This window comes from Vidua macroura, chromosome 5 (genome assembly GCF_024509145.1).
Source record: "Vidua macroura isolate BioBank_ID:100142 chromosome 5, ASM2450914v1, whole genome shotgun sequence".
Lineage (NCBI taxonomy): Eukaryota > Metazoa > Chordata > Aves > Passeriformes > Viduidae > Vidua > Vidua macroura.
Genome location: NC_071575.1, coordinates 61,505,909 through 61,532,208, shown reverse-complemented (window position 1 = coordinate 61,532,208; position 26,300 = coordinate 61,505,909). Strand labels below are relative to the sequence as shown.

At 38.7% G+C, this 26,300-nt stretch overlaps 1 protein-coding gene across 2 annotated transcripts in view; it reads left to right on the top strand.

The window, feature by feature from the left end:
* The first annotated feature begins 2,261 nt into the window (after nucleotides 1-2,261).
* The window catches only part of GSAP (gamma-secretase activating protein), a 44,616-nt gene continuing 20,577 nt past the window's right edge, over nucleotides 2,262-26,300 (top strand). Inside the window, exons 1-17 of one of the 2 annotated variants that reach the window (XM_053977381.1) lie at nucleotides 2,262-2,526; nucleotides 6,030-6,103; nucleotides 8,963-9,019; nucleotides 9,723-9,792; nucleotides 10,192-10,248; nucleotides 10,380-10,468; nucleotides 10,885-10,954; nucleotides 11,993-12,042; nucleotides 13,327-13,431; nucleotides 14,412-14,471; nucleotides 15,119-15,162; nucleotides 16,772-16,857; nucleotides 21,313-21,390; nucleotides 23,514-23,591; nucleotides 24,053-24,145; nucleotides 25,427-25,644; nucleotides 25,943-26,012. In XM_053977381.1, coding sequence (XP_053833356.1) covers nucleotides 2,442-2,526; nucleotides 6,030-6,103; nucleotides 8,963-9,019; nucleotides 9,723-9,792; nucleotides 10,192-10,248; nucleotides 10,380-10,468; nucleotides 10,885-10,954; nucleotides 11,993-12,042; nucleotides 13,327-13,431; nucleotides 14,412-14,471; nucleotides 15,119-15,162; nucleotides 16,772-16,857; nucleotides 21,313-21,390; nucleotides 23,514-23,591; nucleotides 24,053-24,145; nucleotides 25,427-25,644; nucleotides 25,943-26,012 — 1,384 coding nt within the window. In that variant the 5' untranslated portion in view covers nucleotides 2,262-2,441. The remainder of the gene's footprint in view (nucleotides 2,527-6,029; nucleotides 6,104-8,962; nucleotides 9,020-9,722; nucleotides 9,793-10,191; nucleotides 10,249-10,379; nucleotides 10,469-10,884; nucleotides 10,955-11,992; nucleotides 12,043-13,326; nucleotides 13,432-14,411; nucleotides 14,472-15,118; nucleotides 15,163-16,771; nucleotides 16,858-21,312; nucleotides 21,391-23,513; nucleotides 23,592-24,052; nucleotides 24,146-25,426; nucleotides 25,645-25,942; nucleotides 26,013-26,300) is intronic. The other variant, XM_053977382.1, reaches the window with a different exon arrangement.

Sequence of the window (26,300 nt, the reverse complement as noted above, 5' to 3'; positions counted from 1 at the left end):
TGTGTGAAAAGGGATTATAGGGACACGGGAAGTTAGCACAAAAAATGTTATTAGCAATAAAATAATGCTGATGATGGTTACAATGTAATCAGTAGCACCATTACTGCTCTTTAATGATTTCCCTGTTGTCAAGACTCAATCCAGATAAAAATTTGAGGAAGATCCTCCTGTTACTAAGGCAGGAACAGATTTCTGATTAAAAAGAAAATAGAGAAATTTAATCTGTCTCTTTTTTTATGGGAGTTTTAATTTCACATCCCACTCCTGGAAGTTGCTCCATTGGGATCAGCTCCTGTGCCTGCACAGTTTCAGACTGGAACTAAAAACCAAAATTGAGTCAGATAATCAGAAAAGGAAACTAAGTATAAATTGAAAGCAAAATTCACAATTTGGTTTCATGATGCAAGCAAAAGTGACAAATGGGTTATAACATTAATTTCACCTGACAGAGATAAGAAAATGGATTGTTTCTTTAAACCAAGAGCTTCTTTCTCCATCTAGCAAAGTTGAGAGATATTATCCAAAATATATCAGGCTCTGTCTTAATTCAAAGACTGCTGAAGGGTTTTTTTAGATGTTTATGGTTTTTTCATCACCTGTTTAATTTTATGTATCAAGTTTAAGGTGGCATACCCTATACTGAGTTATTACTTGAAGAACTACGAATGAGTCAGTTTTGTGGTTTCTAAGGAATGTGTTGTGCTTCTTAGAATTCAACCTGGAGCTCTTGGCCTGTAGGTATGGCCTCAGGCATGCATAGCCAGACTGATGGCTCAAGGAATACAGAGTTTTACATAATAAACATGAACTCTAGATCTGGGTACAGGAGACTTTCTCCACATGAAAATCTCCCTTTTTGCACATACTTACAGAATCAGTCATTTCATTGGCTTTGTTTCCCTCCTTTGCTTGCCTCTCCAGTTGTGTCATTTGCAGTTGTGTCATTCTCATACTCATAAAGTAGCCCTGTCTTTTATCTCAGAAAATGCATCCATTTGGGACCTCTTTTCTGTTTTCTACTTTCATGTCTGAAATAAATACTCCAGTCACATTTTCAAGCTTTATTTCACAACAGTGAAAATATAAGCTGAAATTCTTGCACAACCACCTGATCTAAGGAGCTTTAAGAAAAATGCTGAATACAAAACTTGTGGTAAAATTGTAAAAGTTGGCAATATGGAGATTGAGAAGAAGAGAATGTTTGCTTTGCATTTCAATTATCAACCTGCCTTTCATCCACACTTTGCAGACATACCTGATTCTGATCTGGCCTTTTTATAGCTCTAGATCTTAGCAGTGATGGGGAAAAACTCGGTACAGGGATTAGCTCTTAGAATAGGTTCAAGCTGTTGTGCATTTGGGTACATCAAGCTTGGTGTGTGCTCTCACAGCCTCTTTCCAGTCTTATGCCACCTTTAGCTGGCTGGTATCAGCCAGCACATTTCAGAAAGGAAATGGTAATTAGGCAGGCTATAGATAGCCATGGAGTAGCACTTTATCAGCGCTACAAATATTTTCAACAGCTAAAATAACCCCAAGCAAACAAACCACAACCCCCCCTAAGATTACATGAAGTTTTGCCTTCTTTGCAGATGAAAAGCACAAACAGGCCAGGCCTAGTCTGAGAAGACATCCCATGCTTTGCCAGCAGTTTACAGACAGAGACTCCATCTATTCAACAAGCAATTTCAGAGCGAACAGTCTCAGAAAAAGGGATGTTACTTGAAGTTCTGGAAAACACCTAATGCTTCCTGGGAGATCACAAGCAGGGCAACTCATCACAAGGCCTCCCGGTTTGTGAACACCAAGTGACTGAAGCTCAACTCCAGGCCTCAGTGACAGGCTGCTGTCGGAGGCACTTGGAGTCACTCCGTGGGGAAGCTTCCTAAAGCATTGCCCCTTCTTCTCTCTGGTGACCAGTGACAGGAGGGAATGGCCTGGAGCTGTGCCAGGGGAAGTGTAGGTTGGATATTAGAAAAAGGTTCTTCGCCTAGAGGATGGAGGGACACTCGAACAGGCTCTCCAGGGAAGCGGTCACAGCACCAAGAAGCCTTTGGACAATGCTCTCAGGCACAGGGTGTGATTTTTGTGGCTGACCTGCTCAGGGCCAGGAGCTGCACTTTGATGATGTCTGAGTCCCTTCCAACTCAGAATATTTTGTGATTCTGTGATTCTTCCAGCCGGCCTGAGGAGGAGCCTGCGCGCCCGCTCCATGGGGAAAACGAGAGCCTTCGAGTCTGGCGGGCCACCAGCACGGAGGCCGCCCGCCGCGGGAGGCTCGGAGGCGCTGTGCCGCCGCGGCCGTACCCGGTAGGAAGCGGAAGGGCCGGAGGCGCCGGGAGCGGGCCGGGAACCGCCGGAACCCCCGAGGGCCGCCCCCACCCCGCGGGGGGCGGGCTGAGGGCAGCCGAGCCGGAGCGGCGGCGGCCCGGGCCGGGGCTATGCTGCTGCGCCTGGTGCCCGAGTTCGAGCTGCGGAGGGACGTGGTGCCCTGGCTGGTGGAGCGGGGCTGCGCCGCGGCTCTAGGTAACGCTCCGGGAGGCCGGGGAGAGCCCCATTCCTCGGGCCGGCCGTCTCTCCCTCTCTCCGGCCGCCTCTGTGCCCTCCCGCCCGCGGAGGAGCCGGGCTGCTGCGAGGCCCCCGGGTGCGGCTCCCCGAGAGACCCCCGGGCAGGCCCGCAGCGGGAGCTCCGGCCGCGGGGGCCGGGGGATGGCGGCGGGGGAGCGGCCCCTGGGCCCGCCTCGGCCGGGGCTCGAGGGGAGCGACCCTCGGGTGCCGGGGGACTTGAGGTGGGCAAGTTTGCTGTCCTCAAGGAATTTGTGACATGCCGAAAACACTTCTACACATCTGCTACACTCCACAGCTTGTTTCTTCTTCCTGCTTCTTCACACGTTTGGGGCTTTCTCTTTTTGTTCTCCCCTCCTCCCCCAGCCAAAAAAAAAAAAAAAAAAAAAAAGAAAAAAGAAAAAAAAAAGTGTTAGCACGACTCCCTCTCCCACGCTACTCCCCTTTCTGTGAGGAAAAGCCCCACAGCCTGAACACTTTGGTGTGCCTGGTGAACGAGTGCTGGTTTAAAATTAGATGCAGCGTCAGCTGTCACAGCACCGTGCGATCGCCGGCGTAGCGAGGGCTCGGGGTAGTGGTTGGAAAAAAGTGACCTCCCGTATTCTTGGCACTGTGGCTTTCTGCTTGTTATTCATCTGCAGAGCAGCTGGCTCAGTTCTGCTTTTCAGAAACTGATGAAAACCTTATTGTAATAAAATTATAATACAGTAAAAGTTACTACTTCAGTTACTACCATTGATATGCAAGTGTGATGAACTTGAAATGCCTTCAGTTGCTTTTACTTTACTTAAAATACTTAACTTGCTTCCTGCATTGAGGGGCTGTTGTCAAATAGGCTCAGAAGATTTTGTTTGGTAACAAACCAGAAAGTGTCAGCTTGGTAAATAAGAGAATTATTTAGCAAGCCATCATTTAAAAAATCTGTTAAAAAATACTTTGCATTTTCTACATTTACTGAACAATTATTGAAAGGTATACTAAAGGGAACTGAGGTCAAATTATGAAATTCTCCACGCATAATTGATTAATTTAGGAATTTATCAGTTCATCAGTGATATATTCAAAGATAAATCAATCTGTATGTTAATGGCATAAGGGTCTCAAAATGGCACTGACTTGTGTTTGGAAAGGAGAAAATTGTATTGAGTCTTTTAAAATGTAATGGAGTTTTCATTCAGCAATGTCCCTGGGTTATACAGAATCATAAGAATCTAGTTTGGAGGGTGCATCTGATCAAATACCAGCACTGCTGTATTGCATTTTAACTTATCTGTGTATAGTGGCTTTTTCCCTTTCATGCAGTGCTGTCATATTAGGAATATGAAGGTGGGAGGTAAGGATTTGAAAAGATTAATTTAAACATCCAAGAAATATCTAATCACAGAAAGCAAGTAATGTTTAGGAGTCATGGTACTTTGTGTCAGTATTTTCAGATGTTACTTATTCATATTTATTATTTTCTTTCCTAAGGACTTGAAAGCACTTGATAGCATGTGAGAACTGCTAATTGCGTGAGAGCTGGGAGTAGCTGTGATGATAGGAAGGGAGCGGCAGGCAAAGTGAATTATCTCTTTATTCTACTTAATTTGCTATGAGCTGCTATGAGCTGCCTTCAGGAAATCAAACTCTGCATTCTCCTGATTATGTTGGTAAAAGCTGTGTGCTGGGCAGGCAGGCTGGGTTGGTTTTTTTGCAGCCCTTCATCTACTGGTCTCAGCTGTGGGCATGAGGAAGAATTTGTAATTCTATGTGCAGGATTTTACTGCTGGAGTTTCCAAGGGCAGAGACCATTGCCACTTCTTTGCCTCCATATTCCCACTGGCTGTTCTCTTCAGAAGAGAAACTCTCTTCTGACACAGAACTTTTTCAGCACCTTTAAAATGTCTGTGTCTGGTGATAGGTAAATTCATTGACATGGAGATTGTTCATGGACCTTCTTCTCTGCCAAAATTCTGTGCTGAGGAAGTATTGAATGAGAAAATGTGGAGACCGTAGTACTCATCTTGAAAGTTTGAGGTGAAAGTTTAAGTTCCAGGAAGCTTCAAACAAAAAAGAGAGTATATTGTTACCTTAGACTCTCCCAGTTGTCACCATCGAGCCCTAATGTACTTCGAGTGATCTGAAACCAATAGAAAGTGATGTGTTGCTCAATGTACAGGATGGGTTTTCATTGTCCTCCCACAACAAAATGGAAAATTTACTTTCTTCTGATAATACCTGAAAACAGTTTTTTTTTTTCCTTATCACTGCAAGCTGTACAAGCCAGTTTATAGTATCAGGCTTGTTAAACTAAGTTTCACTAAGTGTCTTCCTTCTATCAACACTTCATGATAACTGCCAAGTAAATAGTGTCAGACTTGACTAAATGCTTGCAGAGGGTTGAGGAGAGTTCTTTATGTTGATGCTTGCTGAACTGCAGGCCGCCTTTATTATAAAATTGAGACCAATCATACAAGCTTCAACCTTACTAAGGGCAAAATTTCCACTTCTAGTAAAAATTTCGTCACAGATAAACACATTTTTTGTTGGCTGTGGTGAGAAAACATTTTGTTGGCTGTTATGAGAAAACATAAAAGCAGAGTCAGGAAATCATGCATTTTTCTCACCTTGAGTTCAATATTTTATCCTTTTTTTTTCTGGTGGTTTTCTTTTTAATTTCTACTGCTTTGTCCAGATATGTTCTTCTCTTTCTGTGTCCATCTTAGCTTCCTGCTTATTTGTTTCTGTTTTAACAGTACTCTTTCATTCACATCCCAAATAATTTTGTGTCCTGCATTGTTTAGTTCCCTGTACTTGTAGGTAGGTTGCATATCTCTCTATATGGTATTTAGTCTTGGGGTTCTTTGGGTTTTGGTGGGGTTTTTTCTTTATTTATTTCTTTTTGGAGGAGGAGGAGGGGCTAAGAATGACACAGGAGAGGTAGTGTTGGTGGTATAAAACTAATGTCTAAAGATGTAGTTTGTTTTCAGGCTTTCCGTTGAGATGCTGAAGGGGCAGGTGTGAGCAAATGATATTTTTCTCAGGCTAGTTCTCTCTTCCTGTAGTGTCCAGGGGACTGGGGTATGGCTTAACTGTCTGAACCCCATGTTGTGTATAGTGAATAAATACAAGGGGGTAATTTTGGTTTGGTTTGGTTTTTTTATTCCTTGAAAAAGCACATTCAATTTTCATAACAAAAAGTAATGGTAATTAGAATCATAATCATAATTAAGAGGTAGGTATTTACAAAAATAATTTTTTTCTTGCATGTTTTGAAGTCTCTTAACTATCTGTGCTTAAGTTTATCAGATTTAAATAATGGTGTAAGAAGTACTCCCTCTTTTTCAGAAAGGAGTAATTTTGGCATATGCAAATAAGTATTTACAAGTAAAAATGTATTTAGCATATTTGCTTAAAGTATGCATAAATTATAGCTGAATACAAAAATCAAAAAATCCTGTGCCTTTTTGTACTTCTTATTTCAGACACTTCTGAGAATTCATCAGCACTCTACGTTGTAAATGTTGAAAGAAATGGAAAAATTATTTATACCTGGAAGGTAAGTCCACCTTGGAATTTAATAAAAATATAATTGAGAATAATACTGTAGGTGAATCTAATTGAGTTCTTGTAGTTTAATTTTTTTTTTTTTAAGTAAGTGTTAGAGAATGGAAACACAACTGATTACAACCTGGGGGGATTTGGGCAGTGGGAAAATACTCATCTCCACTTCAGTCAAAGGTTAAGAATGATGAAATGGAGAGTCAAGTACTCACTTGATTAAGTCCACAGGGTTTTTGCCCTTGATATTTTGCTGGCCCAGAATCTCCCCATGAATGAAATGCAAATTCTTTAAAACAGTTCATAAACACATAATTTCACCCTCAATTTCTTAGTGAAGGCTACCTATTAAATTTATGTGCAGTGCTTTAGTTAAATGTTTTCTCCTACTAAAATGTCTTAAGATACCATTTATCTAGCACTGTTTCTGCATATACCTTTCTTTAAGATTAATCTATAACACTTTATTGCAAGTAGTCTGAAATAACTCCTGTTTTTTTTTGATGTCTTGAAGCATCTAGAACTGGCTTCTTAGCATAGGATTCTGCTCTCCATGGTATATGTTTTATTTTTACTCCCAAGTGGGTTTTCTAATGGTTTTAGAAAGTGGAACTTTGTTTTCTTCTCATTGTTCTTTTGATGAGACAAACTGTGCTTCTTGACTGTGCAGCTCAGAGAAGTCTGTAGATCCACCTGGATCCTGGAGGATCTTGATTTTTGAGGAGTACAGATATGAGATGAACTCCAGTAGAGTAGGGGTGCCTGTCACTCCTCTCTGGCTCAACAATGCTAAAACTCTCCAGCTTCCCTAGGGTTAAGGGAAGAGGTGAGGCCTTCATCAAGGGTTTAACTTTAATATGCTTTCACTGTGGGTGGATGTTTCCTTTAGTACAAGCATAGGGAGGGGAATTTGTACCAGACAACAATAACCATAAAAAAATTCTAAAGAGTGTGTCAAAGTTTGGGTTTTTTTCATTGCTTAAGATCCTAGAAGACTTAATACAAATAACCATGTAGCTCAGCAGGAGATCTGGTACTCTATGTGTGTGATGTTGCTGCTTTCTAGCACCTGTGGAATCTCACACTAAGATTTTTTGGGCCTCTAACAGTCTAACTGCCTTGTGTGCTCTTCAGGCTTTTGCAGCTGGCACAAGGGATGAGTTCTAGCTCAAGGTTCACATGTCTAAATGTAGGTGTCTGCCTGCATGCTGGGTGTTTAAGCTCCCACTGTGGTCTGTAGGGATCTGGTCAAAGCAGTTGGTGGAGCTTAGGGAACTAACCACTTGTAGCCTGTTCTTTGGGAGGTGTACGGTGTAGAGGATGTGAACTAGACTGAGCTGGCCTGGCTTGTTTCCTAATAGATACAAATAGAAAACAACCTTTGTCTTCTAAGTGAGAGACAGTCAAGTGTATTCTGTGTGAAAACAGGGGAAGGTGGACACTGTGTTTTATTTTCAAGCTTATTCTAGAGTATTATGTTGTACTGTGGTTTTGACAGTGTCTATATTTTGTGACATTAATAGTTAATATAAAGGAAAATACTTTTAACAGAAGTGAATTGTATTTGCAAGGTAATGCAAGAATCTTCAGAGTGCACATGAAAGCAAGTGTTCTAGTTCATGCATAGTCATGGGCATTGATGTAGTTCTATTCCGGTCTTGTAAAGTGTATTTTTCAGTATCTAAGTAAGATGGTGTTAACATTTCAAACACGTTTGAAAAAAAAATAGTTATTTGTGAAAGCACTTGCTTAATCTTAAATTAGGAGGCCTGGAGCCTGTGTCTTAATATAAAGACATTTTGTTTTCCTTGTTTAAATCAGAAGTCAAAGACTTTTGTCATTGCCACAACAATAATGACACACTCAGACCCCTTAGGAAGCAAATACTCAGGCTTTTGTTTCAACTTCACAAAGCAAGTTGCCATAAATTTGTAAATAACCACAAATCTCTCTCCTCTCCCCCTAAGCAGTGGTTAAAAACAATGAAACTCACTGTGGAAGTAGAATCCTGTGTGGCTGGATTCAGTTTCAGTAGTTTAGCAATTCAGTGCCTATACCCAGAGTACATTAATATTGTACATTAATACACATCAGTTTGATTTGCTATCCAGTGTATGCTGCAAAGCAGAACTTTATTTTTTAATATATTTGGAAAACTTAAGGTATGGTAAAACTTAAGAAGTAATAAAGTTTTGATTTGTAGTCCCAAACATTTGTAAGTGCCCCAAACAAAATCATCATATATTATTTGTCAATAAGCTAGAAAGGATATATATTATGTTACTTGTCAAAGACAGAAGGCTAATGGTGAGCTTATAAAATACTTAGCCTTTAAACAATCACTTCCTAGGGCAGACCTGAAATTCTTTTTCCAGGCTACAGCCAGATCACTGGGAGCTGATTTTTCCTGATGTTCAATGGTTCTGTACTCCCTTTTGACCTACCAAGTTGGTGAGGTTCAGAATTCCAGCCTTAAATCTCCAGGGGCCAGAGCATCCCTATTGATTCTTGTACAGACATCTCTCTTCCTGGCCCTATTGCCTTTAACTAAAACCAGTTTAGAAGCAAAGTGAGAGAGAGGCATTAGGTTTATGCAATGGCTTGTGGGCTGTGGATTGGCCACATTTCAGCTTTATCCCATGTGTTAGTTCTAAAAGGAAAAAATGAATCTTTGTTCTCTTGGAATTAGTATTTGCTTTCTTGGAATTAGATAATTAGCTGCCTGTTTATATATAGGACAGGGAAGTGTGTGAGGATGTGTGTCAAGGGGCAGGGAAAACAAGGTAGGAAAAAAAGAGACCAGTGTTTAACTTTGTGTATATTTGTATTGCTACTGCTAATTTGTTTCCATCCATAGGGAAATCAGAGAAACACTCACATTGGATTGTACGATCTTCAAACTAAACAAAATGAGGTGAGAGCAATACCAGGTTTCTCTCTAGTGACAACAGTGCTATAGTGTTTCAGATTTTGATGCTTTGCAACACACTATGTTATATCCTTAAGGAGTGTATCCTTGTTGGAAACAGAAAAGATACTGGAGAAGGTATTGGAATGATTCTCTAGTGTTAAAACGCACCCATTGCAGAACATGTGAAAGGCTTTGAGAGTAATAAGGCATCATGCAATCTTCATTTCTAAACCACCTTTTAAAGAACAAGTCCTTTCCACTCCTCTTCATATTGTACATGTGTGCCAAGAAATAAATGTTTGGAGTTTTCTTTATATGTGCATTCTTGCTTCTTTTGGTGATACCATTTTAAGAGATTATTTTATTCTAAAACTGAACACACTGCAATTCAGTAACTAAAATAATGATAACAACTTTTTGAAGGTGTCCCCGTAATAGTATGAAATGAGTGAAATTTTGTATTTATATAAAGGTCTACTGTGCTGCTCTAGTGGCAACATAGAGCTTGAAAGAACCAGTAAAAAACAAACATGAGAAAAAGAGAACTGCCACAACTGATACTTGAAATGTGGTTCTTTTGGCCATGAAAATATATGGCTTAAAGATAAAAACTGTGGGACAGCAGTGTTTTCCTAAGGAGAAGTAATTAGATGGTTTCCTTTATGGAGTCTGAAAAAGTTATTAACATTACTGTGTTTCTCTGTAGCACCTCTATATGTTTGAGAAGAATCTGCACATAATCAGCTGTTCGATCAACAATGAAAGGACCTTATTGGGTAAATGTGTGCTTTATTATTAGATTTTTTTGGTAAAGATTTAGTTTAGTAGGGTGATACATTTGGGTTTAGAATTACTTAATTGTATTTTGACCTATGTGTTGCCCACAGCAGTTTATGAATTTCTGTGGATCCATTGTCAGATAATGTAGTAACAACATACACAGCTGTGACAATATTGCTGTTTTATTAAAACATCTAAGACACACTGCCCCTTTGTTCGCTTTCTCCTCCTGCATTTGTGCATATCTGCTACATCTAGAAGAGCATCTGATGTTCCTTTAACATATATGTTTTTGGTAAAAGAATTGTGTTGCTCATTCTTCAAGGATGTTTGATAAGATTAATGTCAAATATGAACACTCACTGTGGTTGTGTTGGTGTTTTCTCCTCCCACAGCAGTCAGCTTCTGTCAATACACAGAGGAAGAAAGAGCAAGTCAGCTCTTACAGTCAGGTACTGCAAGTGGATTTTTTAATACTGCTTGAAATATTGTACCTTTTTGCTTTCTTTCTCAGGTATTTCTCTTTAGAAAACAAACTTGCTTACATAAAACAAAGTTATCTAAAACATGTTCTTTTTTGCAGTATCCAAGTATTTAACCTTGCTAATCGAAATTCATCCTATTAATAATGTGAGAGTCCTAAAGGCTGTGGATAGCTGTGTTCGAGTACAGGTAAAGTATTCAACTAATCTAAAGATAAGCCCTTTTAATCTGCTATGTTAGAGAGAAGACATGGTTTAGTGCAGAAATATCTCATGTTATCGTGCAACTGTTACAGCGATAATGTCCCCAGTTTCTTCAGAGAAATAAAAAAATGAAACTTCATAAAATATTTGGTATAGAATATTTCTCCAACATGAAGGCTTTTTTATTTTTATTTCTCTTCAGTTTTCCAAAGTTTGCAGTTATAGTGACTGGTGACTATTAGTATGTAATAATAGCTATTTTTACTGATTAAATATAACTAGTGTGCCTGATTTAATTTAAAAATATATAAATATCCAGCTAAAAAAAAGCCCAAAACATTTTAGATAAATATTCTAAACTACTTTGGTTTTTTACTTACTTTTGTGAAATTTTCTGTATAGTTTCTTTATCCAGTTGAAGGCAGAAATGCTTCTAGAGAAAGTCGTCTCTTGCTAGTTTCAGAAGATAAATGTGAGTTAATATTTTCAAAGTACATTGTCATTCTTTTACTTCAAGATGATTGTTATAGATTGTATTTTTGGTAGGCTTTTATTGGGGAAAAACAGGAAAAAGAAGGGTGTGAGTTATTCTAGGTATTCCAAAGGTTTTTCAAAAACTGTATCATTTACCTGATTTTTTTTCAATATTAACAGAATAGCCATCTTTGTCTACATTTAGTTGCTTAGCTCTTGCATTCATCAGTTATCTTTATTTCTAAAAAAGCTAAAATAGACTCCTTATAGCTGCCTACATAAATCCAGAGCAAATCCAGAGTTTACTGAAAGATGTCATTTAACATAGGAAGTGGGACAAGAATACAGCAATAGTTCCTTGGATTCAGCTAACATTGCATGTTCAGCCTAATCTAATGGCAGGGAATAGATAAAGATGGACACTTGGAAAAGACTGGGTTTTTCCTTCCTATTTTAGAGTGAGATCTCTTTTTCCATCCCCTTGGAGAGGCCCATCTTCCCTGAGCTAGACATCAGCCTTGAGTAGGTGGACTTAGGTGGACAGAGCTAAATCAGAAACACAACATCTGCTGGGTGGATGTTGCACTTCTCATGCAGGCCAGCTGTGGATAACTTCCAGGAGTTTTGTGTGGGAAAGGATTGTGAGGGGTGTTCATGATGGGAAGTGAAACAGCTCAAGGATAGTCTGGGACATGGGCATGCAGCTCTGTAGACTCTTTCTTTCCATGGGTGCTCCTTAGCTTGGTTGGGCACATTCCAGTCATTGCTCTTCAAGCCTGTGCTGTGCTGATGTGGGCAGGGAACCATTTCCATGAGGTGTTATGGCTGAGGCCACTCAGCTCAGGAAAGGAAGAGACTCCAGGTCTCTGTGTGGGTACCTGTGCTCATGTGTCACACATTTCCTCTTGCATTGAGTTGGACTTTTCTGGCCCTGAAGTATTCTTACAGAATTCTAAGAGGTGAGCTTGTTTAATAAGCTATATAAAAGCATTAAAAATGTTTGTTTGTAATGATTTTTTAAAATTTTATTTTAAAGATATTGAACAATTTGACATTTGTGTTGTTGCAGAAGAAGAACACAAAGTGGTAAGATTGAAAAATCTTTGAGTTTGACTTTTTTTGCTTTAATTAATTTAGCTGAAAGTTTTGAAAGTTTTTTTTAGCTTTATACTTGGGCAACACAAAATCTATTAAAGAAAGCATCAATTACTATGGCAACTTATGCAGGTGACCACAAAACTGATTGAAAAGCTTTACACCTTGTAATCTATGAGGAAAATTTTTTATTTTACTGGGTTTGTTATGTGTTGCTGAATGCTTCTGTGTGTTAGAAGTTGGGAGTAAACATAGTGTTTATTAATTTTAAAACCATTTAAAATATTTGCAACCATTTAAAATATTTTCAGAGTTGCCTTTCTAACCTTGTCTATTGTGAGTCTGTGTGAACCCAGTAGAAGATTCACTTAAAAAAACAAATGAACAGAGAATGTAAAACTTAGATACAGTCTGAGTACAGTGAATGTTCCAATCTCTGTTTCCACTCATCTCTTGTTCTATTTTCAACATGAATTTGTTGTCAACAAATTATGGATGTTGTGCTTGAAAGACTTATTATTAATGACCACTTGTCTAATATAGTAAATAATTGTGTCATGAAAGCCAATGTTTTGCGTTATGGAGGTGAATGTAGGCTTTGAAGGAAAAGTTAAGGACTTGATTTTTGTCCCTTTACAATCTTTCATGGTTTTCTCAATTTATCATGACCCTTCAAGCAGATGTATTTTATATGCTAGACTACAGTAGTGGAGCAAAGACTTAAGTATAATCAGAAAATAGATTGATCTGATGTCCTTCTGACAAACAGATTTGTTTTGGTTGACATGAAATCTCCCTATATCATGCAAGTGTGCATGTATACAATCCCAACAGTTTTCTGCAGTTCTAGCCTTTTCTCCACTCTGGCCCTCTCGCATGGCTGAAACTTTGGATAGAAATCTCTTTTGGAGCTGACACATCTCCCTTCAGTAGTTAATGTAGCTGATTCTGAACTGACTGTGGTATTTCCCTCCTCTCTGAGGAAGGGTGCCTCTGCTATTCTTTGTTCACTTTGAGCAGTTTAAGTGGTGAATTTCTTGCAAGGAAGATTGAAAGAAAAGATTTGTTAGTAGGTGTACTCTGAAAACTGTGCTTCTGATCTCTTAAAACTGAGCACCCTGCACACAACAAAGGTGGACTTCATGCCTGTTCCTTCCAAGCTCCTTACTATTTGTGCGTGTTCTCTTGCTGCTTTTCTCTTTAAAGCACGGACTGTGCATAATTGTTGCAAAACCTTATTTGATGGCTTCTAATATTTTTATTCTTTCCCTGTAGGTGATTCAAAAGTCAGGTCAGCTTCCAAGAGCCAAAGTTGTAGATGACCTCGTTTGGGCACAGTGGGATATGATGGAGCAAAGACTCTTCTACATTGTTCCAAAGGTGAGCTGAAAGTCATTCTTGCAGTTTTGTTCCTGCCTGTCTAGTGACAGTGAAGTTTTAAGTGTGTGGAGTAGCAAGCAGGGGTTTATTTTCATTAGGATGGTCTTTCTTGTTCTTGCCTCAAATAACCTAAAGCTGTAGCTGCTGTTGTGCTTAGTACATTACAAGAACACTGGTGGTCTTAGTGCTTTCTATAAAAAAGGTGGGCTTGGTAGGTTTTTTTTTTTTTGTTTTTTTTTTTTTTGTTTTTTTTTTTTTCTTTTTTTTTTTTCTTCTTTAGAAAGGTCTTTTATTCAAAAGTATCCAAATCTATCCAAAACTGCTGTGAATATAATGCCTCGCTTATAGAGAATTCACATCTAGAAAGTATTTTGTGTGCAGACTTACTGAGTGACCAAATGGGGACAGGTTCTTGGCAAGAAGCTCTGAAACACTCAGGGTTTGGTGTTTTTTTTTTTTTTTTTTTTTTTTTTTTATTTTTTTTTTTTTTTTTTGGTCTGAGGGATTATTTGCACTTGATGCATTCTCTGTAAATAAAAAAAAAAAAAAAATCTTTATTCTTCTTAGAATGTTATGAAATAACAGGAGGTGAACTGTGATGGAGAAATGTATTTATGTTTTTGTTTCTGAGATACCCTTTTTGAACTGACCAAAGTAAGACACAATTTTTTTTTGCCATATAGGTAGATATGGAAACATTTTTTTGACTTTCTAAAATGTGTGAGACGTGTATTGCTGTGCTTAAATGAGAGCCCACGCAATTATATATGATTGGCAGATAATGATCTGGGACAGGAAGGAAGCATGTCATAGTGCTATTGTGAGGGGTTATGTGTGGTTTTTAAATTCTTTTGTCCCCTAACTTCTGCATATCTCTTAGCAAAGCAGATGAGTGTGAAAAATGGTTCTGAGTATCCAGTCACTTCTCAGTCTGTATAATAGCCTTTCTTACTTACAAAACACATCCTTTTTAATTCCAGGAATCAAAGAGTACTTTAAGGTGTGTCCAGTTTTATCCTGAGGAAAATTTTAACTCAATAGTAAGTTATGAGTATTTTATTATAAATTGTTTTTAGTGGGATGTAATTATGTTTTCCAGGTACTGCTACAGAGATCTGTTTGTCTTTTTCATTGTTGAAACTTTTTTGAGGAAAACTGGAGTTTTTTGGGGATTTTTTTCATTATTTTCTTGTCAAGAATATATTCAGTCAGATTCAGATTTTTCCCACAGTAAGGTAACTTTAGTGAAATACTTTAGTGAAATACACTTTTTTGACCTAGAAGGCAGTAAGTGACATATATGACACTATACTGATCTTATACTCAGTTATTGAAAAAGCAGGCTTATCGAAACCATGTGATTTTGTGTCAGTTTTAACTGAGACAGGAACATTTGTTGCAGCCAAAATACAAAAAAAGAACATAAAAATGACAACATGTGATTGTTACTAGACCTTTGTCCCAGTGGCTGACAATTGCTGCACTGCAGCAATTTATTCTCTCTGTTTTAAGAAGAGTCTGTTTTATGGGAGTTTTTGTAGTGACTGTAAGGATTAGATGAAGATAAACTTGTTAAAATGTTGACTCTGGTGAAATGTGACTATGACACATTTTACTAGTCTGAAATGCTAAACATAGTATATTGACCTCTGTAAAGAACAGATTTGATTTCTTTTTTGTTTAACAGCTGGAATCACACCTGGATATTGCTGTAAATGACACACAATTAAAGTAAGTTGTTTGTTTTTTTTAATGTTTTGATTTACTTTCCTTTTAATATATGCGGCAACGTTTTGCAAGCCCAAGTAAAATTTGTCCAAACCACAATATCTTTGTTTGCAGTTGCCTACATGGTACTGGAACATGAGAATAACATGAAAACTGTGTCCAGATCTCCAGTTCTTATTCTCATCAGGGTCAACTGTAAAAAGTAATTTAATCCTTGACTGCTTCTTAGTGCCATTTAAAAAATTATTTGTCTGAAGAGCTAGCTATAGGTTAAACCTTCTGAGTATGCTGAACCTATTTAAATTAATTTGCTTTAACCTTGGGCATGTTGTAATGGTGATGTCAAAATATCTGTCAAGGGAAGCTCTGCATTTTTAATCGATGTTGCAAGTTTTATTGGGCAGTTAAGCAAACCAGTAGCACCTTTTTATGGCCTGTGAAGACACTGCCTGTACTCTGTTTTCCTCCAGCATGCTCATTCCAGCAGCCTGCACTTCCAAAGATGAAGATTTGTCTGATTCTGTGTCTGCCATTTACATGACTGCATCTGAGCTTGTCTCCTGAGGGCTCTGTTTTAATGGAGGGAAAAAACTAGTCAGGATGGTTTAACTCTGACATAATCCTCATCTATCTTTACATTCCAGAAAGGTCCATTTATTTTTGTGAGTAAAAAGGGAGGCCAGAGCTATTAGGGCAGGTATCAGTAGGTGAAGATAGTTTAGTTCCACCCTGCCCCAGCTGGGGTTCTCGGAATGTCTCAGTGCTGTACATAAGGCTCAGCAAGGTGCTCCTGCTTGTGCATGTGCAGGTTGTATCCTCTTGCAGTTGGTGCTGAAAAAGCACAGCTCCTGTAAGATCTTCAATGCTGTATTTTAGTTTATTGTTTTTCAAAATTACTGCAGAAGACTAAGGGGAAAATCCCTACAGGATCAAAATACTTTCTGGAAAAAAATACAACGAAACAAAAAGAAACACCAAGAAAAGAAAAAAAACAAAAAACCCAAAAAACCACAAAACACACTCAAAAACTAAAGCAGACTAACTACAGTCTTCTGCTGCATATTTTGCAGGGTGAAAATAGGCCTTGTAGATTTAAAGACTTGTAAAACCATTAAAACACAGGCAGCATGAGACTGAAAATGTCATGGTATAACAAGTTCCATGTGAGTGTGATTTTGTGCTTTTGTTTTCAAGTATTTCCACTGAAGGTAGTGTCCCTATTGCACATTAAAATGTAGGTTAATGGACATGGGCTGTAGAGTTAGTCTGCAAAACCTTTGAGTTATTAGGTGTCACAAGTATTTGGATTTCCAGTATATCATGACAACTTGCTTTCACTCCAAAGTATAGGAATGGTTGGACAATGCAGTAAGTGAATGTCAGGTATGTTCAAAATTGGTGGATAACAAAAAAAATGGTATGCAGTCTTGGGGTTCTTGTTTCTAACAGCATTGAACAAATTGATTAAAGTCTAATTTAACTTGCATTACAGAACATTTGATTATAATTTAATTAGTATATTTTAGTTACATAGTGACTTCTGATGATCTTTTTGTTGTGATAAGTCTCTATGGATGAAGTAATTTAATTAGTGATCTTTATTTGCTCATAGACTTGTGAATTTTGGATATGATTACTGTCAAGATCAAGGTGTTGCATCTAAATCTTTGAACCTTCAGGTTTTCACAAGTAAAGCAGGTAATGAATAAATAGAAGTATGGTCAAAATTACCTCCACTAGTAATTATCATGCAGTGTAATCCTAATTGATTATTGAATTTCTTCATAAAATATTGAAAAACACATAAAATAACAAAAATTTATAATGTGAGTGTGAGATTTGAATTCCTTTAGAGCATTCTTGGCAGGTAACTGTGAGGAGAGGGAGAAGGCAACTGTGCTTTATTTGTCTTGATAAATTTTTTACCTTCTGAAAGCTGCAGTGAAGTTGAGTTGAAGTAGCCAGGGTTTTATATATCAACACCACCAACAAAACAGTCACCCAGAAACCTTTTGGTAGCCCAGCTTCAAAGAACTGGTACCATGCTCTCCTCTAGTGAAATCTCTCTAAGAATACCTTAGCATTTTTCTGGCAGTTTCAGAATCCAGCCGGTACCAAAGAGTGGCTGTGTGTTATATTAAAGCAATCTAATGTTAAAGCTGACCAAAATTATGTTAGAAAGTAAATTCAAGGAAGGTTTTGTCTGGGTTTCTGCTCTAGTATATGTTTGTGTTACAGAGTGGACATACATACACAGAACATGTGCAATGCAGGCTTTAAGAGCTTCATATTGCTGTTAGTATGTGGTATTTAGAAGGTCCAAGTATGTGATACTAAACATAGTATGTGCTACTCAAGGGTTTAATATATTTATGATTCCTTAAAACTTAAACCTAAAATGTTTCTCAAACCTGTAGGATTTTGGAGTCTTCCTCCATCCTAATCTATGCTATGAGCTTGTTCATCACAGCTGTTTTCAGCTTCTGAATTAGACCATACAGGCAGGTAGAGGTAGATGGTGTCTGTTTAACCTTTGAATGATCAGCAGAGTTGTACAGGGAAGTGTCACAAGAGAGGCTTTACATGTCACTCCCTGAGGCCAGCTGTGCACACAGTGAACTGCTGAGCTGTCTGCCACTTGCACTGAAATGACCATTAGTGCAAATCAAGTGAAATACAGCTTCCTTACATGGATTTTTTTTCTTACTAAGGCAAACTGCATGCTTATAAAGATTAAAGGGAAGGAATTAGAAGTAAGAGAAAGCCAAGTTTCTATCTTTCAAATGTAGATTAGGCTTTTTCTCTGTTAGCAAGACAATTTCTTATATAAACAGCCAGTCCAATAATGGAAAATATTATTGATTTGTATATATGTTTCCTTTTAAAACCTATACTCCTCTGGGGAGGAGTATATTCAGATTGAAGTACCTCCTTGAGTTTAGGATGAAATGCAGTCATCCTCCAACAAGACTTTTGTTTAGTTACTGTAAGTAAAATGGTTTTTTCTGTCTGGTGACACAGTATTTAAAGTCTGTGTGGAACCTTTCTGAAGCAAAATCAAAAGTAAGTGCTTTTCGTTGCACTTACTGTGAAACAGATAATCTGACAATTGCACTTAAATGAGATTACTGTATATGGCTTTTCCTAGAATATTGTTTAAAACTGAGGATTACCTTACACAACCCATTTCTGATAACTAACAATTTGGAGCAAGTTATTTTGATGCTAAAACCATATCTAGTTGTTGAAGAACACTGTGGGTAATCATACTAAAGGCTCCCTTTTGTGCCTCAGGGGTGATTTGTGAAACTGGACTGCAAGTTCTTTGTGGTGCAGACTATGCCTGCTGTGGGACTGCTAGCACAGCTCTGATATTAATGCCAGCATCCCTGCTTGTACCAGTCAGACATCCCTGGCAAAGTGTAATTGGCAAAACTCTAAACTGCAGTATTCCATGCAATTTCCCATTTAATTAAACTGTTATTGGCTCCTGCCAATATGAACTTTGAATGAAATCACTTCTCCTTTCTTAAACTTCTGCAGCAGAAAAGTAGCTCTGTTCCTTACACTCTGCATAGACAAAATCTCTCCAGATAAAAATCCCCATGTAATTCTTGAATAGCTGAGATCAAGCAGTTCCAGTCTCAGAATTAACTTGGCATGTCCAGAATTCAGTGGTTATTAGATAAACACTGTATTGTTATGTTTTCTCTTAGTGCTTTAGAAATATTTTTCAAATAATTTGCTCAATATTAAAAAAAATGCAGGCAGTAAGAGGCAGTAAGACACTGGATTACCATCAGCTGAATTACCATCCACCTGAAATTTAGGCATCTGGACTATGTTTCTAGAGAGAAATAGGCATCTCCAGAGGATGAGTCAATCTTTATTTCTTTGTTTGCTGAATAGGGGTCTAAGTGAGAGATGTTTGGATGGCTGAAGTTAAGTGAGGCAAGTCCCTCCTAAGTCAGTACAACTAGACAAAGTGCCCTGGTGCAATGTTGTATTTGAGTTGTGACATTTGGATCCTGTGTTGAGATGCTGTTACAGCCTCGTGTCTTGAATTTTTGCTTGAATAGAAATGAGGAATTTAGTTAAAATTTCCCAGGGAAAACTAAATTTCTGCATATCATAGGTGACTCTTATAGTCTCAGTGGGCTGACTTTGTCGAGTGCCAGAGTTGTAACTGCTATTTCCTGAATAGGAGTAGAATTTTATTTTTAAATGAATCCTTCTTTTCTCGATCTTCTTTTTTTTTTTTTTTTATCCTTTGTGGTCAAGATCTTTTGTCCCTTTTATTTCCAGAAAGATAAGTGTCCATCCAAGTATATCCTCACATGAGTCTTCCTACCTTGCAGCATTCAGCTACAGCTTTTACTGTTTGCAAATGCTTTTGAAATGAGTAGTGTGGAAGACCTGTCTCTGCATACATGTGTAACAGGCTAATAAACTTTTCCTGCAGCAGCACAACCCAGCTCTAATTTGCAGAGAGCACTGCTAAGGGTAGGAAAGGAGTCTGTGGTGTATTCTTTGTGTCTGGCTGCTCTACTGGGATTGCCAGGACTGTGTCAGATGTTACTTTGCTTGGACACCTGCTGGTGTGAGGCTGCCATGTTTCTGTCTGTATTAACAAAGCACCGTTTGTTATTTCCGGTTGTTTGTAGCTCAGTTTGTTGACACATGGACCAATATTGTTGAGTTGAAAGATGCACATCCTATTTATAGTCTCCCATAGCTGCCGTTTCTGTGGTCAGCTTGCACATTGCCCACTGACACTTCAGTCTGAACACACTCGCTTGCATGTTGTGCAATTTACATAGCAGTGTACACAGAAGACTCCAGCATACAAGAAAGAAATTTTCAGTGCTGGAAGGGAGCTGTTGATAATAAAACAGCAATCCAGTGGGTTGCTGGAACTTCTCCAGTCTTCCTCATGAGTCCTGATGCTGCTACTTTAAAAATTATGCATGTTCTGAAAGAAGCCAAGTGCTCTGGCAAAATGCCCTGTCTATTGTCTGAATGACTCAAACATCCAAACAAAACTGTATCAAATAATATTCAGTCAGCTAAGAATAAGCAGAAAGAAAAATTACATCTTAAGAAAGCAGTTACCTTCCCCAGAAGGCAGAAGCATGAGCTGTCTCAGCCATATCTGTATCACAGCTATGGTACAGCCTTGTGGTGTGAAATACCGAGGCATTTAATCAAATACAGTAACTGGGTACCTGTGCTTTTTTTGTACTTGTGCTTTTTCCATACTGTACCATTTTTTGCATAACTTGTATACACAGCCTTTATTTTTTACAGAACAGTACCTGTATTAGTATTACATTCTTTTCTTCTTTTAAATGATAAACTTCCAATAAAGGTAAAAGGTGAATGGTCATATTTGTGGACGAGCTTTCCCAGCTGTATTGGGATAATGTGGTTTGGAAGCTATTTTTAGCATGAATGGCAAAGCATCAGAGTAAGGAGATTAAAGTTTTTATAAGAAATGAAAGCAGGGCTACCATCCAGTGGGGTCAAAACAGGATCAGTCTGATCTAGAATTATTCTGGGAGTGGGAAACCTTCCTGTATGCAGTACCCTGGCTGAAATAAACTTGTCCCAAGGACTGACTTCTCTCCTAAAAACGGTAATAGCAGTTCTTTGGGCTGGAAAGGGGAGAAGTGGCTGTCACTTCTAGTGTGAGAAAGCTTTGGTAGTGTATTCATGCTGCTGCCAATATGAGATTACTTGAAAAGCAAAGAAATGGTGTTTTATTATGTTGTTGAGCATATCTGACAGCTCCTGAACACAAAATATCTGGATTGAGGCAGTCTATGGAGAGAAAGGCTTGATCAGTTTTCTGGCTGCAAGCATGATTTCTCCTGGAAAGGGCTAAAATGTACTTCCCCTAAAAGGAAGAACTGGTCATGACAGGACCCAGGTTTCCATTGTGCCAGATTGCCTCTTCTTTTCTTTCTTGATTTTGTTTCATTAGGTAAATGATGATTAGAGTCCATAATAGATATTCCTGTAATCCTTACCTTTTTTGAGAGATTATTTTTGGTTTCTAATTTGAAACAGTCTTGATTTGGTTTTGTGCAGTATAAAGATGTCTAGATATTCAGGTGGACAAGTGAATTTTCTTTCCCTATTTTGTCTTTTTAGGAGGCTTGTGTGTGTGTTGTAGTCTAGTCTCTGATATTCCTCATGAGATCATATACTCCATATATTTTTTACATAAAGGTAAGACTAGCTTGTTAACTTACTGTACTTTATTTTGGAGAATGTCAGTGTGCTGAAAGAGTCAGAGAATGCCTTTCAAAACAAATAACTACCAAAGTCTGCAGACAATAAACTACTGTGGCTAGTGTTTCAAGACAGCAGCTGCCTTTAGCTGCCTTTAGCTTTGGCTTTCCTGCTGTAGGCTTCCTGCCCGATGCTGAGTGAGTAGCTTCAAACCAGTGGCCTTGTAAATGGTTATTAATTTGGTCCCTTATTTCTAGCCAGACTTTCCGGCATGCTGAGCACAGACATCAATGAAATTTGTGGGAGCTTGCAGGTGTGTTGTACTTATGCCATAAGGCATTTGTATGGGAAATAGAGCCAACAGCTCTTAGCTTGAGTGTCTGTTTAGAATTCCAGTTCAATGTGTCATTTTCACAGCAAGAGGTGCAACACCCACTGACTCTAAGAATAGTTGCTGTGTAAGTGGTGCTCTAGCTCTTAAAGTTAAGACCTTTTTTTTTAAATAATAAAGGACACTTTTTTATTCCAAACAGAAAGAAGTTCTTATTATCAAGATTTTCTAATTTGATACATGGACAGAGAGGCAAATTATTTCTCAACTGAGAAGCTGCATAGTATGGAGTAGCTGTTCAAGTGCACACTATGTCTCTGTTCTACCTTAACTGCTTTTTTGTGTCAGGATGCTTCTCATATGTCAGAGCTGCACATACACGTTGCTTTGCTGCTGGAATATTGTGGGCTTGAGTGAACTGCCTTTTTGTGTAGTTCTTAATGCCTTCAAGAGAAGGCATTAATAAATTGGAAAAAGTCCTTTTTGGGTATGACACACTGAGCATTGCACTGCTGTGAAGGGCTGATTTCCCCAGACGCACCTGACGTGTAGCCAGAGTTGTTGGATTGCTTGGAGCCAGCCATGGCCTTGTACATCCTGATCTGCACTAGGAAGAAACTGAGGATAAATATGGTGACATTGACTAGCTAAGTCTGAAATGGCCTCAGTGGAATGGAGTTGTTTGGTGCAGAGCTGTTTGTGGGTTCATGTAAGATTCATCAGTTGTACAAGAGAATTTTAATAATGGTCCTGCAGTGACCCACAGAAACAGTGGTATATTGGGTCCATAATTCACATTTTGGAGTCCGTAACCCATATTTTGAAGACATTTAAGAAGCTCAGCTTGTTCTGCAGCCTCTGTAATCTTGGCTAGAAGCTTCCCACCCCTGTTAAAACAGTCGCTGCAGCATAAACAGAGAAGTCACGATGTTGCAGTTGAATTCTGCAGTGCTGGTTTTAGCTTGCATGTGCTCATGCTGGCAAGTGACAAAGTGGTGATGGGCAGTATACTGACTCATTGCAAGCTAACTTCAGTCAGTATTTTGTATGAAAAATTATGTCTTTTGACACTTCTTTAGTGTTGCTGGTGGTGATTTTTCTCTTGGTGATCCTGTAAACTGTGGATCTTATATTGAATTTCTATGTATTATTAAGTAGCATCCTGATCATGACACCATTAGTTACTAGAATCTTCAGCCTTTCTCAGAGACAGAGGAATTTGAGGGCATTGTGTCATTCTTACTGAGTGCCAGAAGAGTGGTACAAGTCTAGATTAAAACAACAGCTGTGCTGATGCAAAGCCCATGCAAACGCAGCAGGTCTGAAATTGGCCTTTGTATAAACTGAGGTGAACTAAATTAGAGCAATAAGGCATGCAGATAAACAAAGTGGAAATTCTTCAAAGCAGTTGAAAGATCACTGAAATGTGAAACACAGCTATATAAAGGATTTGTGTTTGGGTTTTTCTGGGGGAAAGGTATTTTTACACAAGCTTGCTCTGGGATGTAGTGCTTCTTTAAACACAAACATAGGCTGTGCGGTGCATGGCTTGTTTTCACACACTAAAGAATTGCATTGTGTAGGTGCCAGTCTACTAAGTGTGCAGGAACTCTGTTTAGGATGGATTAAATCTGTCTGTGCAGACAACCCCATAAAACAAACAGTCTAAAAGATCCCCAGTTGGGTCTATGGGAACTGCAGAAGTTTCTAGCTATAAAGTCGTAGGTGGATGGTAACAAATGGTGTTTATTGTTTGAGGTTTTTAAAGTTTTTTTTTTTTCCCCCTCAGGTTATAACAAAACTTTTACAGTTTCTCTAGAAAGAACAGAATCTCATCAATTGAAGGAAGTGGCTTTTATGAATCTTGGTAGGTTACTTGTGTTACTTTCCTGTGTGATTGCCATTCTCTGTGTCGTAGGGAGACAAATGGCTAACTCTTCTCTGGAAGGAAAGGATTTTTTTTTCCTTGGCTTTAGGTAGCAGTGTTGTTTTGCTGCTTTTCTTCTGCTTGTATTTGGCATTTGATATTGCAGTGCCTCACTATTAGTAAGCAGCTTCCTCTGAAATTGCCTCAAAATCTGTGCTGGACACCAGCTGCTGAGTTCTTGAGTACCTCAAGTTTCTTGAATCCTCCCCTGGAAACCCAAATGTACTGCTAGTGTTTCCTGTGTTAATACAACAGCAGCTTTTAATTAACTCCTTTTATATTTCCTAGATATAATCAATTCCTCACAGAGAAGTGGGCCAAGTTGAGAATCATGTGAAAGAGCCTCTTAAAACAAATAAGTGATCAAGTGCTAAATTGACCACTGTTGTTTCTTTAAATAGACTATTATGTGGCTGCTTATTTGCCTGGCCAGTTCCTGCACCTCCTGAACATTCAACATCCTGACATGCTGTGCTATAGTTTATTTCTGACAGGTATAGTAAAACTGCTTGAAGTAATTTAGTTGTTGTGGAAACTTGTTCATATCTCTTTACATGAAAGTTGTATTTCTCACTGTTTCCTTATTGCACAGTGTTCTGACAAAGGAAGGATACTGAAAGAATAAGAATAACATTTTTGCTACTTTCCATTTTAGAAAGAGAAGTTGAACTGGCATTTCATACTTTATGTATTTAATACTTCTTGCTTGTTATGAAATGGAAGAAGACCTTTCACTGAATTTGAAATTCTCTGCCTTGGTTTCATAGTTTCCCTTCCCCCAACTTTGCCCATGGTTCTTGGTTCTCCACTGTTTTCAAATTTCACATGAGATGTAAATTTGATTTTACATTTCCTTCCTCCAATTGAGTTGCTTTAAATGTGTGTGTTTGGAGGGTGTGGGGAAAGGAAATCTGTGTTTCCTTCACCTGATCAGGCTGATGCAATTTAATTTAGAGTCTCATCTGAGATGCATGTTACTTCATTTCCAACAAACACGTCTTTGTGGGAAGTGGTTTATTTTTGGAAGTGGGGTGCCTTTGTTTGAAAACAGAAATCTGTTGTTCTGATTGGGTGAAGGGGACATAAATTGTGGAAACTGGTGCAGGGGCAGCATCACAGGAAGCTAATACCTGTTTTGTATGTGTAATGAAATACTGTCCTGCTAAAAATGAGTGGAAAGCATCACTGCTGGATGGTGGGCCTGATTTCTCTGATGCAAGGGGTCTGAAATAGAGTACCTGTATGGTACCATGGTGATGAACACTGGTACTAGCATAAATAAAATGGTTTTGTTCTGATGCTTCAGTGAATAATCGTAGAGCAGAACCTTCCTGTTCTGGCAATTGGGATTGATGGCAAGAGATCCACCAAGAGAAGTTTGTATCGTGCTTCTGCATATGAGCAGTTCTGACCTGCACAAACTGTACCAATAGGTGCTAATTCTAGTGTTGAACTTGTGCTACTGCTACTGTCCTTGTGCTCTGCTCTGTTCCATCACACGTGCTCCGATTTGCCTTGGAGCAGCACTGTAAGCCTGAAATCTCTACACCTTCTCTGTGTCAGCAACAGAGAAGGAGAGAACTGAGTAAGGACTGTTCTCCTTAGCTGCTTTCTTTATGGAGCCAGCATCATTCCAACTCCTCTTCAGCATACTATCAGGGCAGGTAGTGCAAGGTAGTTTCTTACTGCTGGGGGCCTAGGAATCTTAAGATTGCCTGGTAGCAGGCAAATTTTATGTTTTTACTCCTTTTTGTTCCCAAACCAATGTTCTTCAGGTGAGGATGCAAGAATTGGCACGTTACAAAACTGTTCCATCCGCTCCCCATGGGTGTCAACAGTCCTGGATTGCAATGCAGGAAGTCTGTACAATGTGAGCATCAGTGACAGTGCCTTGCTGAAGTTCTTACAGAAGAGCAAACAAGACTGTGAGAGATTGGCAGCTCTGCATTGTGCCCTGCTCTACTTCCAACACACAGAAGACTTGGAAATGCAGGTAGAAAAAGAACCTCCTCTAAATTTTTTTTTCCAGTGACTGATGTCTTATACAAAGCAGGAGCAGGGCATGAATGGCATCAGCCCAAGAGAGGTCCTGATTCACCTGGCAGTGCCAAGAGGCTCATCAGCTGGGCTGCCCTAAACCCCGTTATCAGTCCAGGCTGTCCTGAAAACATTAGTGTCTCTATCATTACTCCATTCAAAGTGTTAACTACCAAAACCAAATTTTCTATACCCTCTTACAACACTTAATTAAACAGAGAGATGTGACAAGCTCCCTGTTCTCATTCTGACAGATTATTCGGTGGATTTCTGAGAACCTGTCAACATGTCATTCTTTTGACCCCATTCAAGAATTTATCATTGGTAGGTATTTCTTTTCCTGCATTCTGAGTTTTCCTGCATACTCCAGTTGACACTATAGAGGGGCCATGGCAGTACAAACTGACTCTTATTTCTGAACTTTTTGGTTATGATTTGTGTTAACTAACCTGCGTTTTGTGGCATTAAGAGACAGTATGAGCAGTTTAGAAGATACATAGACATCTCAAAATCAGATTGACAGTAAAACTTTTCAAATGCATTCTTCTGTCTAATGGAACAAATAGATTTATCATTATTTTAGGTCTCTGGAGATTGTTTCCTCAGCTGCAT